This window comes from Zonotrichia leucophrys, chromosome 3 (assembly GCF_028769735.1).
Source record: "Zonotrichia leucophrys gambelii isolate GWCS_2022_RI chromosome 3, RI_Zleu_2.0, whole genome shotgun sequence".
NCBI classification, from domain to species: domain Eukaryota; kingdom Metazoa; phylum Chordata; class Aves; order Passeriformes; family Passerellidae; genus Zonotrichia; species Zonotrichia leucophrys.
The window spans coordinates 24,382,897-24,399,668 of NC_088172.1; the positions used below are offsets into that span (position 1 = coordinate 24,382,897).

Here is a 16,772-nt window from a genome sequence, read left to right on the forward strand (position 1 = left end):
TACAGTTCAGTAACTCTAATAGACACAGATCATTTGTATTTATCCCAAAATTAAAGATGTGAAAAGGCAATATTAACTTTTAAATATTGTCCTTCGTCTTGAATTGAAACCACAGAATTTCTGAAAGATGAACTACATTGCTATAACAGATAGTTCAGAGGGGCACTAGCAGTCCGGTAGAAATAAGAGAATGTTGGCTCCAAAGTTTATTGGAAAACAAAAGCTGAAATCTTCACGTTGTCCACCTCTGATATAGTTCTTTTCATAATGGAAGTTCCCATATTCATACCATGTAATGCTTAGAAGTTAATTAAAAAGTGCTGTTTAAGCTGCTTTGAATCTTCTGTCAAGTTTCCATGGCTTGATGTTGTCTTACAATAAATTACCCATTTTGTAACTTACATCTAATCCATGCCATTTTCTTGGAATTCAAAAAACCTCATTTTATTGCCCCCACCACACACCATCCTTCAAAAACAAAAGTCACATAATATTTTCAAGCATTGTTCAAAAATAAAGCATTTTTGCAACCAATTCTTGCTATGAAACAATATGCACACAAAATGTACTTCTTAAATCCCATAAAATCCTCCAACATGAGGCAAAATGATAGTGTTTAAAAAGTGGCTGCAGACCGCAACATTGTCATTCAAAGCTGTTTTTTTTTTTTGTCCATTTCAGTTCAAAATACTAAAACATTTAATCACTAAAGCATTAAAAAGAATTTACACTCTATTTATTTTGATCAGCTTACCTCTTCAGAAATATATATACCCCAAAAATGTGCATACATTAGCAGCTATAAACATTACATGGCATATCACACTATGTCAGCTTATATGAAAACGTACAAAATGTGAATGTATTCAAAAAACTATTCTGCAGTTACTATCTTTAAAGCAAGACATAAAATCATTATGAAGTCTTGTAAGCATAACACTGTTTCAAACAGAAATAAATATATAACACTTTCTGGTAAATTACAGCAGCAAAAAACAAGAGGCATCCTTTTTTTAAGCAAGATTTTCATCACTATAGCAGCTGTTCAGACCTGAATTCCTCTCACAGCCTGCTTTATATTTTCCAGTAGGGCTTTATTTTCTGGACTCTGATAACGATCTTGATTTGTATACATGTCCGTCAAAGTGGTCACGTAAGCATCAAAATTTTGTTCATTGATTGGTTCCTACGAGATATTAAATAGTAGTTCATATACAACTTTTATTTTCTTAACCGTATATTCATTTAAGCATAACATATTAGCAAGGCATACTGCCACCATTTTTATAATATTTAAAAAGCCTATTTAGTTCTTACTTAATTTTACAGGATACACTGGAACAGGCCCTCCATGTCTGTTAGCAGTTAAATGTATCTCTATGGTTTCAGTGCTGTTACCACAAATATCCAACTGGTTGATGAAACATAAACATAAAAAAAGGTATCTATCGTATGAGGTGAACTGAAGATCGCCAAATTCCTTAACTTGTGCTCTCAATCACTTACCATATGTGGCAGCTGGATATTAGCTAGACTATGAATTAAAGACTGGCTTAAATTGGCCAATTCATGAAGAAGAGACTCATTTTGCTGTTCAATTACTTTGTTCTCCTCTTCTATCGTCTTCAGGTTGCTCTCCATTGTGGTAATCTAAAATGAACAAATTTGTGTACAATGTAATATAAGGCAAACTGGTACAAAGCATGCACTCTTTGAAGGGAGAGAGAACAGAAATACCAGGGAAAGGAGAAAAGGTTCATTCATGTTTAAAAAGGTTTTGCTTGAGTTTGCAGTTCTTATCGTCACTAAGCCTTTCTTATTCCCACTGCATGTTGTATAACTTTAACAGCTTGTCTTTTCAATACTGGTAATAGTGAGTGAATGAACTTGGATTTGATTCCACTTCTTTAGAGCTTTTCTTGTATAGTTGAAAGGCATTAAGGACCTTAGTTCTGCAAGTTCACCCATGCAGTTAAACTCCTAGAAGCCAGTCTTAGGGGCATTCTGCAGTAAGTCACGCTTTTCTTATATTTTCAGCTACACATATATCGTGTTAATTAAGCATGCACAGCTTCTTGCTGCCAATGTTTAGCTCTTTGTAAGTATAATATGATTCTGTGCAAACTCACAGGGCTGATTTTGAAATCTGAAAAACTGCATGTTATTTCAATGTATGTACAAAGTCAGAGAGCTTTCCTATACATGCAGTGAGTTGTAAAGAAGAAACTGAAGAATATTTGAGCACAGGCCTGTGGCATTGCTTCATGTACAAGTGAAAACAACTGAGATTATGCTCTGCCTGTGTTTCCAGGTGACCAGACACGTTAGCTCTGACCTTGCATGGTGCCCTGCTTGAACTAAAAGCATTGCTGAGAGAAAGAGCTTGTGGAGAGCATTGTGCTAATGGAGTTACAAGGATTTCAGATGAGCACTGGCTTATGTCCAACTCATCAAGAGCACATGCAGAGCTCATTCACATCTGTCTGTACTTTCCTCTGTAGCCCTGTTCGTACTTTCCACATGGGGTGATAACTGTTAACATCTATTACAGAGTGTACAGTGTGCTCTGTGCGTGTGTAGGTTAAAATATGCATTGACAAGAAAAAAGAAGCCAGTGAAGTGGAAAAAATGCCAAAGAACACAAGGTTTTGAATTCTCAAAATGAGGTTTATCCATTTCTATACTGGCCTAGAAGAGTGAGCTGTGGAAAGAATTGATACAATTGAAATGCTGATGGAAGGTCAGAGGTCTGTGCAGTAGTAACAGGCAGAAGAGTAAAGGCTCTCAAGCGCACATCAACTGGACCTTTGGTGAGTAAATGCTGGGAAACTGGTGGCACAGGCAGGTAGTTAGAGGTATCACATTTTATTATGGACCTAAACTTTTATCTTGCTTATGGAAATGCAGCCCATTAGTTGATAGAAGTAATTTTGAAAAGTGATGTGTCTACATAAACAGTTTCCAAGTATCTCTTGCTTTGACTACATGTGCAAATTGCAGTTAATCCAAGTCACCAGTATTGTGGGGACTTGGTTTTGTAACAATTAATTGATTCTGAGCTAATTTCCACAAAATATATTAGTAAGGAAAAAATACTTCCTCTTTGAACCTGGACACCTGATCCTCCTATCTTATTTTGCTTTCAGCTTGTTTATATTGGAGAGAATGCTGTATCCAAATGCAAAACATCTTTCATAGCTGCTTCTTAGTCGAGTCATACTCCAATACCTATCCTATTTTTTTTTAATATTACAGACCAGAATGAGGAGTCTGATGCCAATGAAGGCTCAGTTCAGTATGGCATACTGCAGCCACCCCACACTAACTTTAGCAGGAGCTGACATTCTACAGATTTTCTATCTAGCTAAGCATTGCAACTTGAACCATCTTTTTTGCTTTTTTTCATGAGATGCTGAATTCTGCAAATACAGTGGCAGATGATCAGCACATCTCACCACTTCACTTAGTATTCATCTGTAAGTTCATCCGTTTTAAATTTAATTATTGTATTTGTTCACTTAAAGGCTGAAATTTCCCTCCCCACATTTTACTCTAAAACTAAGAAATGTTTACTTGTATGTATTCTGAAAATAGGATAATCTGTTTCTTGTATGAAACACACAATTATTTGCAGATTTGTTCTTCTCCTCTCCCCTTTATGTGTTTCTGCTTCTCTCATATTTGCATGTTAAATTTGAACAAATTTACTACAAGATTTTAGATTAAAAACACTTTCTTCAAAGTCTTAAGTAAAAAGGCAGCTGAGTAAAGGAGAGTCTTATAAGTGCTCCACCTAAGAAATAGGACTGATTTTCACTTTATTAAACTGAAAAATTCTACATGGAAGCATTTCCTGTTCCTGTCATATGAAAAGCTTTCACTGGCACTTACAATCATATGGGTTGCAAATCTGTATCAAACAAGACTATTGCTACTTCTGGTGTTCACATAACTTCCACTATTTTCCCATTGCATATTTCCCATCTGTCAAATTTTACCGAAATCTGAGTTGCACAATGATTTTCTAAAGGTTTATCAACAAACATTTTGTTATGTCCAGTATAATTTCACTGTTGCAAATAAAGGGGACTGTTGACTTTGATCCTCTTAGTAGTTTGATAATGACTATGATGTAACTCCCTATGTGTTGTAAATGTAAATTGCTTATCTTCAGGAGAGTGTATGAATTCAAAACTAAGGCCTCTAAATTTTTTTGTGAAGTTTAACTCAGTTGAGATTCTCTGCAAGGCCTTAGTAACTAGCTGGATAAGAACAGATAAGTATTAGACCAGATTACCCAGAGATCGTGGAATTTCTAGTATGGGAAGCAAAGAACAGGTTAGACAAGCACCTGTCATGTTTAGCTTAGGAAGATCTTAGGAAGTAAAGGTGACTGGTAGACAAAATAATGTTTTCTTGGTCTCTTGTAGCTCTACTTTTTAAAATCCCATTAATCATTTTAACCTACCCTTTTTCTAAATCTGCTGCACAGAAGTGTGAGAAATATCCTTTTAACTTATTGGTAAAATCACCAGCTGAGCTTTCTCTTACCAAGAACATTTAGTGGTCCCACAAGTGCCTAATATGACTTTTAAGAATATGCAATGGCACTAGTCTGAAGAATGAAAGCTGGAACTGAGACCACTAAAGTATGGTTTTTGTACTCATTTCAGATCAAAGTTTGATATGAAATTCCTAGATAAATCTCTGAAACTCAATACATGTTTATGCCTGTGATAGTGTTACCATGGCTTTATTTTTCAATCCATCTGGCCAAATATAAAAGTGCAGTAAATTACTGACAACTTCAGCATTTACCTAATGTACGTGCAACAGCCAAACTGCTTCATATTTTTTAAAAACTCAGCCATATCAGTCTGTATGTAAATAGCACCTACAGTGTATTAAGCAGAAGAAAAGATAAGGCAATTGGAAGCTGCCAGATTCAAAATTTATGGCCAAATTTCTCAAGAGTAAATGTATGTAATTTTCCTGCCATTGATTATTCTTCTTGCTTTATGTTCTTGAAGACTTTCTCCTCATTACCCCACAGTTATATTTGGCCACATCAGGAAACTCTGTAAACCTTGAATCAAATCCTATGAAAGCTGAATAATGACAGTGGAACTCTGAATGCAGACATAAAGTAGAAGTGAGGTTTCAGTATCAATCTGGCTAAGGTTTAGAAACCAAATAAAACCCAAGTTGAAGAAGTAGATCCTGCCTTTACGGCTATACAAGAGGAGAAGGAGAATGGATATGGTGCCCATCTCCACAAGCAGCAGACAAACAAGTAACAAGGAGTGGTTTACTCTGTTTCCATTGAGATCAACTGAGTGAGTATCATCAGGGACTAAAGACTGACAAGTGGTGACTGTGGTGAACTTCACTCTTGGTGTCTGTGCTCAAACCATGTGAAGAGACAAGCACCAGAATCTATACTGGACACTGAAAAATTCTAGGGGAATTCAATTTATTTTCTTCTTTGGCTTTTTCCATCCAGTTTTAGGACTACTGAATAATGGGATTTTACTTAATAGTCTAATGTTAGGTTTTCTACTTTTTTTCCCCTGACAAATTTATACGGAATGAAAAAAGAATTAATCTGGATCTCTGGAACAACTACTGCTGCCAAGGGCTGCATTTAGTGTATCACATGCTACTCACTTCTCTGTCTAAATTTCCTCTGCAAGACATGACAAAAGCCATGCTGTTCATCTGGTCTCCTTCACCTTGTAACTTACGTTAACGACCATGTCATCACACAGTATTTTAAGAACTATCAGAAGGGCACAGCCTTATCAAGGGGAAATACCAAGCTGACCATGACAGGTCATGTTTTGCCATTATTTTAAAGAATGCATTTTGCTGAGTTCTTTTTGTTTTGTTTTTTTTTTTTTTTACTGTTGATAACTGATTTGAAAATTGCATAATGAACACTGTCTTCAGATTTTATAAATAGTAAATTATGCATAGATATCTTAATATATTAGGAAACAACAAATGTCCTATATGTTTTTTAATCAGTCATGTAGAAAAAGGAGCTTGAATTTAGGGCTTCATAAAACTGTTACCTGAGTTCTGAGTTTAATCATATCAGCTTCCATCTGGGAGTTGGATTCATTTAGTTCTTTGATTTCTTCATCTAACTGTTTAATTTCTTCATCATTTTCTATACCTGTGTGACATAAAAATAAAAGGGGTGTTAAAATAATTAACATTTAAATCAGAGTTCAGTGAATTAATTATTTCCATATTTAAAAATCAATTTATTTCAAGCAAAAAAAAGGAAGCATTCTTCAAATTTTTATTCTGCAGTTCAAAAGAAGTATTTTCAACTACTTTTACTTTTAAAATTGCAGTAATTCTCCAGTGAAAATGCTGAAAATACCTGGAGGATCAAAAGGACATTTAACTTTATATTATAAGAAATATACCTGCAGCAAGAAATTTCACTCCATTGTCATATGTAATTTATTTAAAGAGTGTGTCCACTTACAGATCTTCTGAAGGAAAGTAAAAAACCTTAACATGGTAATCTCTTCATATTGCAGCATTATCAAGAGAAGCTGTAACTAATTCAGAATTTTTTTTCTCAACAAAGAGAAATTTTGTTGATGTACTGGGATATACTGTGATTCTGCAGTTGTTTTTAATGTTTGACGATGGCTCAGAAGGGTTGAGAAGGGTGTTATTAAATAATGATATATAGAGTAATTTTAAAATGGAAGTGCTTTCTCACATTTTTTGAAATAAATATTAAAAGCAACAGAACTTTAAAGTTAACTGCATTTCTAAGAATTCAGACAGGAATAAACTGTAGCAGTTTATTTATCTTTATAATTAATATAAAAAAGCATAAAATATTCCTGGGATGAGACAGACAGATCTGTCTTTTTTCAAGTCAAAGTGTGAACACCTAAAGCCAGAGAAACTGGTGCTCCCACCCTCCTTCTTCTGCTGGTGTGAATCTTTCATACCTTTCCCCACAGTGCCTGACTCTGATAGGAAAGATGTCATAGAATTATATAATGGCTTGGGTTGGAATGGACCTTGAGGATTATCTAGTGTCAACCCCTCTGCCATTGGCTGGAACATCAGAGCAGGGAAGACTACACCACGTTTTTCACGGCCCCATCCAGCCTGGCCTGAAACACTTCCAGGGAGAAGGCATCCACAGCTTCTCTGAACAACCTGTTCCAGTGCCTCACCTCTCTCACAGTAAGCAGTATTTTCCTAATATCCAATCTAAACCTACTCTCTTGCAGTTTGAAGCCCTTTCCCCTTTGTCCTGTCACTATGTGCCCTTGTAGAATGTCCCTCGCCATCTCTGTTGCAAGATCCCTTCAGGTACTGGAAGGCTGCAACTGGGTGACTTCAAGGCCTTCTCTTTTTCAGGCTGAACAATCTCAATTCTCTTAGCCTTTCCTCGTACACAGCTGCTCCATCCCTCTGATCATGTTGGTGGGCTCCTCTGGTCTCACTCCCACAGCTCCATGTCCTTCCTGTGCTGGGACCCCAGAGCTGATGCAGCCCTGCAGTGGGGTCTCAGCAGGGCAGAGCAGAGGGGCAGAATCCCCTCCCCACGCTGCCTCTGATGCAGCCCAGGGCACGTTTGGCTCTCCAGGCTGTGAGGGCACATGGCTGGGCCATGTCCAGCCTCTCACCCCCTCACACCCCCAAATCCTTCTCAGCAGGGCTGCTCTGGATCTGCTCATCCCAGCCTGTGTTGATGCTGGGGCTTGCCCCGACCCAGGTGCAGCACCTTGCACTTGGTCTTGTTAAACCTCAAGTTTGGGGTAATCTGCCAATTTGCTGAGGGGGCACCTGATCCCGTAGTCTATGTCATTAATGCAGATATTAAATAACACTGCTCCCAGTACAGACCCCTAAGGGACAACACTTATCACTAATGTCCATTGGGACTCTGGGCCATTGACCACCACCCTCTGGATGTGACAATCCAACCAATTCCTTATTCACCTAACACTGCACCCATCAAATCCATCTGTATCCAATTCAGAGAGGAAGATGTTGTAGGAGACCATGGCTGTGGCTTCATAGAAGTCCAGGTAAGTGACATCTGTAGCTCTTCCCCTGTCCATTGATGTAGTCAGCCCATCATAGAAGTCCACTGGGTTGCTCAGGCAGGTCATGTGTCCAAGTAGCCAAAATATCCATATATTACTCCTTAAGGCATTCTTCCTGGGCATGGCAGATACTTATAGTTTTCAATACTACCCAGGTTGTAGAGAAAATAACATCCAGATCTCTCATTCCCTGATTACAAACTCTTGAACAAAGACAGTCACTGCTTTCTCCAGTTGTGCTGGCCATGTGGGCTGAGGTGCCTCCTGCACTGTGTTCAAATGCTCTGTGGCTCTAAATGGAGTTTACACCAACAGTTAAGAAGGCATGCACTGCCACAGACTAAGTGACTACATAGTTTTCCAAGAAAATTCAGGACTTGGGCACCTTCCAGACAAGTTTTTATAATATTACTTACTTGAACTACATTTTGCTTTTACTGCACTTCAACTACCAAGGTACTATCCTGACTTTCATCCAAGGTACCTTCATCATCTTCCCTGCAACTCAAGGTTCCCAGGAAGAATTGCAGTTTACTGGAGCCGAAATGGCACAAAGCCAGCTCCATCTGCCAGAGGTTATAGAGCCACAGGTCCAAATGAATTCAAGGGAACTCAGGAGGAAGTGACATTCTGGAAATAAACCCTTTTTCTCTTCTGAATCCTGTAACAATATAAGACTAACTATCACCCTTTGATGAATGAAATGTGAACCAGCAAATTATAATAGTATATTCTACTTTGAAATGTTTTAGACTTATATAGACATAACTCAATCTGACTGCTCTACTCCTGGCTCAGGTTTCCAGAGCATAAGACCTGGTTTCACTTCTACTGACAGTGAATTCACAATTTATATAGAGTGGATTTATACGTGTAGGAAAAAAGGCAAAAGAGTAACAGTAACTTTAGTTTACAGAGAATTAGTATTTAAGAACTTAATGATTAAAAATTTACCATTACTGGCCCGCTGCTTTATTGTTAGCATTTGCTCTCCGGACAGCTTTGCTTTCTTCATTGCTGAAGTAGCTCTGGGGCATCCCGATAAACTGTGAACAGTAAGGAGCCTGTTAATTTTGACAGGTCATTGAAAAGAAATCTGTAATCCAAAGCTGTAATAAAAACAGTATCAGAGACATGGTTTATCTTCACTGCCTAGCACCGAAAGATGCACTAGTCTGAAAAAATAAAGGACTTACCAGTAGTGATTTCATTGTTTTGTTTTTCTTCCAACATCTTTTTGCATAGACAGCTAATTAGAAGTCAGATACACAGTTCAATTTGCTTAAGACAAAATACTTTTAATAAAACATTTTATTTTAAAAGCAGTTATTGTCTAAATACTCCCACTTGAATTATGTGTCCCTGTCTGAACTTCCTCCCTTTTTAGATTCAAATGTTCAAACATGGAACTGAATGCTGAGAGAAGAGGACATGAGCTACCTCTCATATACAAAAGATTAGTTCTTATAAACTGCTTTTCTTTGTGAATATCACCTACTGAGCCAACTAAATTGCCCTTTTCTAATTTTTTTCTTAAAATGGCGGTAACTTATGTGTTGGCTTGTTGTTGGAGCCCAAGGAAACAATTCCAATAGAAATGACCTTGTTTTAATGAGGGATATATATGTCTTATAATGCATATCTGTTACATTTATGGATGTACATTCAGTTATCTCTTCTCTCTCACATTGCCAAAATATTAAGTTTTTTAATTACATTGTACAAAACAGTTTGATAGCCAAAGTCTTAGCAGTCTTTATTGTTAAAATTAAAATACAGATCAGACAGTGCTCAGTATTTAACAAGTAATGGTACACCAAATTACCCCCTTTTTCTAAAATCACATAATTCATGTAGTTGCACTATTGCAGATAAGAGAAAATACATATTCAATCTAATTTAATGATGCAAAACCAAAATCTTATTCTGAGGAAGCTGTAGCTTTAGTGAAGGGAATTTAGAAGCTTGCTAAACAATTTCCTCTTGCCTCAACATTTCAGTTTTCATATCCATGCAAACTGAGTAATGTTATGTACTTTTCATTGCATTAGAGGAACATTTATATTTCCTCTCCAAATCCAAAAGGAGATTTTTTTTTACAATTTTTAATTGTGCAAATCAGATTCAAATCTGTAATATGGAGGAAAGGGGTATCTGATTAAAAGCATTTCTTTAAGTAGAGATGCAAATTCTTTCTAAATAAAGTCCTCTCATGTAGGAACAGTCTGATTATTGAAACCATTCCTCTGAAAAGCCTAGACTACTGTTATCAAGTGCAGTCATACAAAAAAGGATTGCTCTTAGGAAAATACATTAAAAAATTATTTTCTCAGTGAAAGAATCTATGTTCAACATTTCATACAGCTTTGTGACTAAGAAGATGTATAATAAAATAATACTTGTAGGATCAAGAAATGGCATGACCTAGTAGCTTTTGGCTGTGGCCGAGTTGGTAGGATGCCAACTTACTACTCCAAGGTCTGCTATGGACTCAGTGTGTGACTGTAAACAGCAGTCCTCTTGATGTGTCAAAGGGAGCCTTGAAGACAATTAAGAAGGAGAGGATTTGGTGTTTTGGGAAAAAAAATGCTGGCACAGAGAAAGAAATGGGATAACAGTATATGCAAAGTTTCTGCATCATTTAACTGACTTCATTTTTGTAACCTTTCAGTTGATTTAATGAATTTTCTCATATTTTGTACTCGCTCTTTTTCAGAAGAAGTTAGCACCACTGGGCATAAAAACAACTGCATTAGATTACTCTCGTCTTTTTCTGTAGCCTTTGCCTCTCTAAAAGTCCTGACTCATGACAACTCCTCAAAATAAAATCAGTCCTCAAACAGCCTATAGGTACAGCATTCAAACAGACCAACAAGAAATCAGGATCCTAGAACAGCACATCTGAGAGCAGAGAAAAATAATCAAACAAATCAAATTTGTTCTGAAGTATTAGAAATCTACTGTGTGATTCAGTGTGCCTAAATCCAAAGTTTGGTGCCAAGGACCCAATTTTATTCTCAGGCCATGACTCTACACACCAAGTTTTCAGGACAGCCTAAACGTGCAGATATCTTCTCAGCTAGTTTAGGTGGTTATCTCTCCACTGGTGTGCCCAGGGTGCTCCAAGGTGCACTCTCACCCTGAGGCCCCAGGTACAAGGTTCCATACGTGCAATACTAAACTTTCCTATTTCACAAAACAGGGTGGTCACATTCTAGCTGCCAAAAGGCAACTGTCCATGGCCCATCACCACTGGAGAGGGATATATTGCCAGGCTACGGAGCACCCACAGCTTGGCTGCAGTTCAGGCACCCTTCTGCCTAAACTGAACCACCAAGATCTGCGTGCTGTGCTCCATCCTTGCTGCTGGAACTGTTGGAGAGTCCTTCTGCACGGATTATCTACCTTCTTCTGGAGGCAGCCAGATGAATCACAAGTTAGTGAGGAGAAAGGCAAAGAGGGGCCTACTTTTTGGGAATTCTAGTGAAGATGCAGAAGGCTTCCATACTCTGTAGCCAGATTAGTTTTGTTCTAACCCACTGGTGATCTAATACAGTATGTACAGACAAAAGAGGGCTATGACCAAAATGAGATTTTTGCAGCATATCTGCATGCCTAATCCACAAGCTTCCTCTTTTTTCTTCCCCAGTCCTTACGTGCACAGCTTTAACTTGTGCATCATGCACCTCTATGACGACCTTTAGCTTGTTACATGTCTGTCCTTAGAAGAGGCCATGAATGAACACATGGTCCTAAATTTTCCAGTGGCTTTATGCAATTTGAGAAAGCATTCAAAACTCCCAAAGGTATCCTGCTCACCATAGAGGAAGATGCCAAAGCCAGACCATGCCATTGCTTTCCTCTGCAGATCTTTTCTAGCAAATCTGTCTCTTCATTAATTATATATTGTATTGTAAGCAGATAAGCTCACTTTCCTGAGTCAGTCACTTTCAGTTTTAGTGAAGCAGATACCAAGTTAGTTACCTAAATTAAGAGCATTGACTTCTACTACAGTTTGTTTAACTTGTCTAAATTCTTCAGAAATTACTTAGTCAAAGATAGCAATGCGCACCCTTTTTGCTTTGCTCTGTTCTTAATTAAGTTACTTTAAACTGTTTTAAGTAATTAAAAAGTGAATTAGGACTTTTAGAATAAGCTTCTACTCTACAAAGACATTCTAACTCTTATCTAATTGACTGTGTTTACTTCTACTGAAGGCAACTGCTCTTTGAATTGAGAACAGCCAAAAGAACTCAGGATATATGGGACGACAAGATGAAAAACGAACTGAAGGCAGTGTTGCACAAAAGTGGGCTGTTGTACAAAGGCTGAACCCTACAGAGGTGTAAAGTTAACCAAAAAGCTTGAATTGAGATCCCAGCGAGACTGAGAGTTGCTTGAGATTTCTAGAAGAATGAATGATAGAAGGAGAGAAGGACAGAAGGACACAGGAGTAGATATGATTTTATCTTTTCCTTTGACTGGCAAACAAAAGAATATAAGTGAAAGCTATTTCAGTGCTTTAAGAGTTATGCAAACATGCTTTAAATATTTCAGAAATGAAAAAAGGCTATGAGAAATATCTAGGTAGTAGTTTTGTTAAAGGTAATGCTTATCCTTGTGTTAAGCATGCTATGAAGCTGGATATTAGGAAAAGGTTCTTCACCCAGAGGGTGGTTGGGCAATGGAACAGGCTCCTCAGGGAAGTGGTCACAGTCTGATGGAGTTCAAGAAGAGTTTGGACAATAATCTCAGGCGCTTGATGTGATTCTTGGATCTGGACTTCAATGACTTTGACTTTGACTCCTTATGGGTCCCTTCCAACTCAGGATATTCTATTATTAAGTTTGAATCCTTTACATTTGATGTTTGTCATAGGTTTTCAAACTTTACACTGACTTTGACACAATTCTGCAGCTTATGCATTCCAGCAAAGAATTAGTGAAATTAATCATAGTTATCTCACTTGCTCCTGCCATTATTCTCATACACACAAGAAATCATAAGAACATATAAATATAGTTGAGTATTCTTTCCATAATGAAAATGAGTTAGGCTTTCTAACAGCATAGCTGGGATGCTGCTGTAATAGATTCAGTATAAATGGTTTTTATTTGGTATAAACCTACAAAACCATGAATTATCTCTTTCAGACTGGATGCTACAGGGCTTGAAGCCACAGCATTTTGGCAGGGCTGTGAGAAGCACCAGAAACTAACTCTGAACTCCCCCTGAGTTTCTGATTCACCAAGAGCTGTGAGTCTGCTGTATCTACAACCAGATGACCATCAACACCTTATTTTGTTGGGATACAATATGTCTTGACTTGTGATAAATTTCTACTGTTGGGTTACTCTCTCATTTGAGAAAGAAAAGTATTGTCTGGCATATCATTCTAGAAAACCACCCTCTGCCATAACTTACAAAATACTATAAAGACTGTATGGTGATTGTATCTATTAGAGTGGAACATAAGGTGAAGAATGAATTTTCTTTCTGGTTTAGCACTGTGGTTATCTTACTGCAACCAGTGCCTCACCATATATTCAGTGGATTTGGAAATAGGGTGAAATTTGTTCAAAAATAAAATAAAAATTAGTGGGTGAAAAAGTTTTAAAGGAGTTTTTAGGTAGTGTTCAGTGCACATTTATCAAGAAATTTAGATTAAATAAATGTGAGCTAAAATCCTGAACTGTTTCAAGAATGTAATTGCACTGTCTTCAGGGATGCAAACAACGGAGGCCACCAGAGTGAAAGATCATTGATCAAGTGGAGCAATTGTTTGGGTGACTGATTTTAGTTATCTGGGTTCCAGTTGTGTGTTAAATACATTTTTTTCCTCAGTAGACAGATGCAGTTTAGTCCCTCTTGAAGCTGGAGAATTTGCACTTGGCTTTTCAAGTGAAGAAAACAATTTCCAAACAAAGTAGGTATATGGGAAAGGAGAAGATAAAGGTCAAACAAACCACAAATTTTATATTTGGTATGTCAAGTGTTGAAGTTTACAAAGAAAGAAATAACAGAGTATAAAGAAACCACAGCCTCAAACCTAAAAAGCATCCTGAGGAAAAATTTTATGAACCCTGCAAGATGTTTATAGGTTCACTACCACAATGATTTTTCAAAAATAAAATGAAACACTTCTCGTGTTTATTAAAAATAGCATTGTCTGTAGAGTAGAGGAAGGAACAAGTCACTTTCAAGGGACCTCTTTTAACTAGAGATATATTCAAAACAAGCCCCAGATGTAAATCCTTTTGAAATTCAGGGAAATACAGATCACAGTGAGAATGACTGTTTTATTTTGTTAATGGCTGAAACCTTACTAAGCTCCTCAACTATTTGCTAATATTTGAAGTTCAAGTTAAGAGATCAAACTCAGTGATCAAAGTAGCCCATTCCTTAGTTTAATATTAAATCCATGAACCACTCTTTTTTTTCTATTTTGAAGGGTATCAACTTTAGTGACTTCCTTATTCCCATGAGTAAATTCTACTATGCACCTGAAAGGATGAAACAGTCTATGCACAACTCCAGCAGAGATTAAAGCAACCCTCACTAAACCAGCACTCATTTTTATTTACATTCAAGGATGACTGGCTTTTCCCCAGTTTCTTACTGAGATGTGAAGCAAAGGGAATCCAGGAGAGAGGTTCTGCAAACAAGGTAGTTCTGTTTTCATGGAGATTGCTGCGACTCACAGAGCAATCTCTTCTCCCCACACGACCCCAGCTGCCTTTGTGTGGTGTTGGGTGTCAGAAAAAAATAATCTCTTCAGCTCAGTTTCAGAATTCTTCATCGGAAAAGAATGATTTTTATTAATGTGGCCCTTTATAAGTCTTGCTTCCTGGCTAAAGCTTTTTTTTTGTTGGTTTGGTTGGTTGGTTGGGGCTTTTTGCGGGTTTTGGGGGGTTTTAGGGTCTTTTTTTTGGTGCATTTACAACTTCTTTGGGTGCATTCTCAACTCACACCTGAATGCTTGCTGTGAAAAAGTTCAATTCTGAGTCAGGAGAGAAATCTAAGTTAAAAATACTAAAAGCTTGATGTAATGTGGAAAGTGACAGCTCCTAATTCAAGTTGTTTTCCAAAGGTGTGGAAGAAAGTAGCTGAGATTTTATTCTGTTTAAATAAATCTTTGCTTCAAAAGCAAGAAAAATCAAACCATTACCCAAATGGCCATAAAAAATACAGCCATTATGATTAAAATAAAATGCAAGCTTTTCAAAATTATTTTAATGATATCTGATCATTGTTTCAGAAAACCTTTCTGGAAAGAACTAGGTTCTTATTTTAGTGGGGGGAGGGTTGAATTAGCATTAAAATCTGGTCAGTCAGAGGCACCAAATGGACATCAAGAGGGAGTAAATGGCCACCCAGAAGAAGAGAAGGTATTTTTTTTTTTTTAATTGGAGATTTAAAAGGCAAGGTAGCCGTTTTAGTTTAATTATGCCTATCCCTCATAACAAAAGAACAAAGCAGGCATCAGGTAAGAAAAACAAAAATAGGAATTATGCAGAAATGTTAACATGGCAAAGCTGAGAGGAAAAGCCTTGAGAGCAGACTCCAATTTGAAAGGAATCCCCCTGGGGCATAAATATACAGCAGAAAAGGGATTAATGAATCTTGAAATGCTGGAACTGTAAGAGCACTGCCAAAGTTGCCCTTCAGATGGGCACAGTAGTCCCTTGGCAAATTTACATCATATTTAGTTAACTGAGGCTGCTTAGTCAGCAAAGAGGCTTTGTGGGTGGGCTTCTCACATGTGTTAATGAGCTTTGACCTGTATCATCCCTGAAGAGGGAAAGAGGTTTGGCTCTTTCCCAATGTGTAACAACTATTAAAAAAAATCTCTCATTTCTTCTTTGGTGAGTGAGTACCCACTGCAGCACACTGCATGACTTACAGGTGGCCCCAGCACTAAGCCACGACCTTAATGGGACACAACTGAATGCCCCAGGAGCTGGGGGCTGGCTTCTGCAAAACTTATGAGCTTCTCTCCTGCCCACAACAGGACAGATGACCTGAAGACAAGTGGATTTACTGGGCTGTTGAATAGGAAGAAAGGTTGAGACTTCCCTGTGTATAAATAGGTAATGTGTATGTTTAGCTCCACACCTCTGATTAGTGCTCTTAGGTGGCTGAAAAATTCACGTGATCTATTTAGTGACCAAGTACAGCTCCCTTTGGCATTTAAAATGAAGCACAATTTCTCTGAACACTTTGTATAGGCAGCAACGAGAAAAATGTATTTCAAGAGGAAAATTCATCCCTCCTGAAATCTAAAAAGTCTTCCTGTATTCCCTGCTTTTTTATGAGCTATGTCTGGAATGAGGACAAGCAGACTTATAACCAGACAGCTTCTGCTAAGTGCCTGAAATCAAGGAGGTGTCACATTGCAAACACCTGTACAATTGCTGTCTGCTGTAATTTGTCAGGTCTGCTAAACAAAATGATTTTTCTAGTTTATATTGTGCAATCTGCTTTTTCTAATACAGATTTCATATTATTTTCTCTGTGACTTTCCCAAGGCAAGTAAACCTCTTAAGTCCTTTTAGATTATCTTACTATCAAGAGGAACAGTTTAACAAATGGCACATCTGATTAAAATGCTATTCCATTCTTCTTCCAGCTTGTAATGAAAAGAGCTGGCAGAATTACCTGCAAAGGGCCTAACTCTTTCAA

The 16,772-nt window shown here is 37.5% G+C and overlaps 1 protein-coding gene across 15 annotated transcripts in view; it reads right to left on the reverse strand.

Annotated features, from left to right (window-relative positions):
• The window catches only part of MYT1L (myelin transcription factor 1 like), a 300,554-nt gene that overhangs the window by 1,607 nt on the left and 282,175 nt on the right, over positions 1–16,772 (reverse strand). For 9 of the 15 annotated variants that reach the window (XM_064707653.1, XM_064707662.1, XM_064707654.1 and 6 more), the window contains 4 exons: positions 9,045–9,136; positions 6,069–6,178; positions 1,507–1,650; positions 1–1,186 (listed from right to left, as the gene is read on the reverse strand). The exon at positions 1–1,186 is cut by the window's left edge and continues 1,607 nt beyond it. In XM_064707653.1, the coding sequence (XP_064563723.1) occupies positions 1,046–1,186; positions 1,507–1,650; positions 6,069–6,178; positions 9,045–9,136 (487 nt within the window). In that variant the 3' untranslated portion in view covers positions 1–1,045. The remainder of the gene's footprint in view (positions 1,187–1,506; positions 1,651–6,068; positions 6,179–9,044; positions 9,137–16,772) is intronic. The other 6 variants (XM_064707664.1, XM_064707660.1, XM_064707667.1 and 3 more) reach the window with 1 other exon arrangement.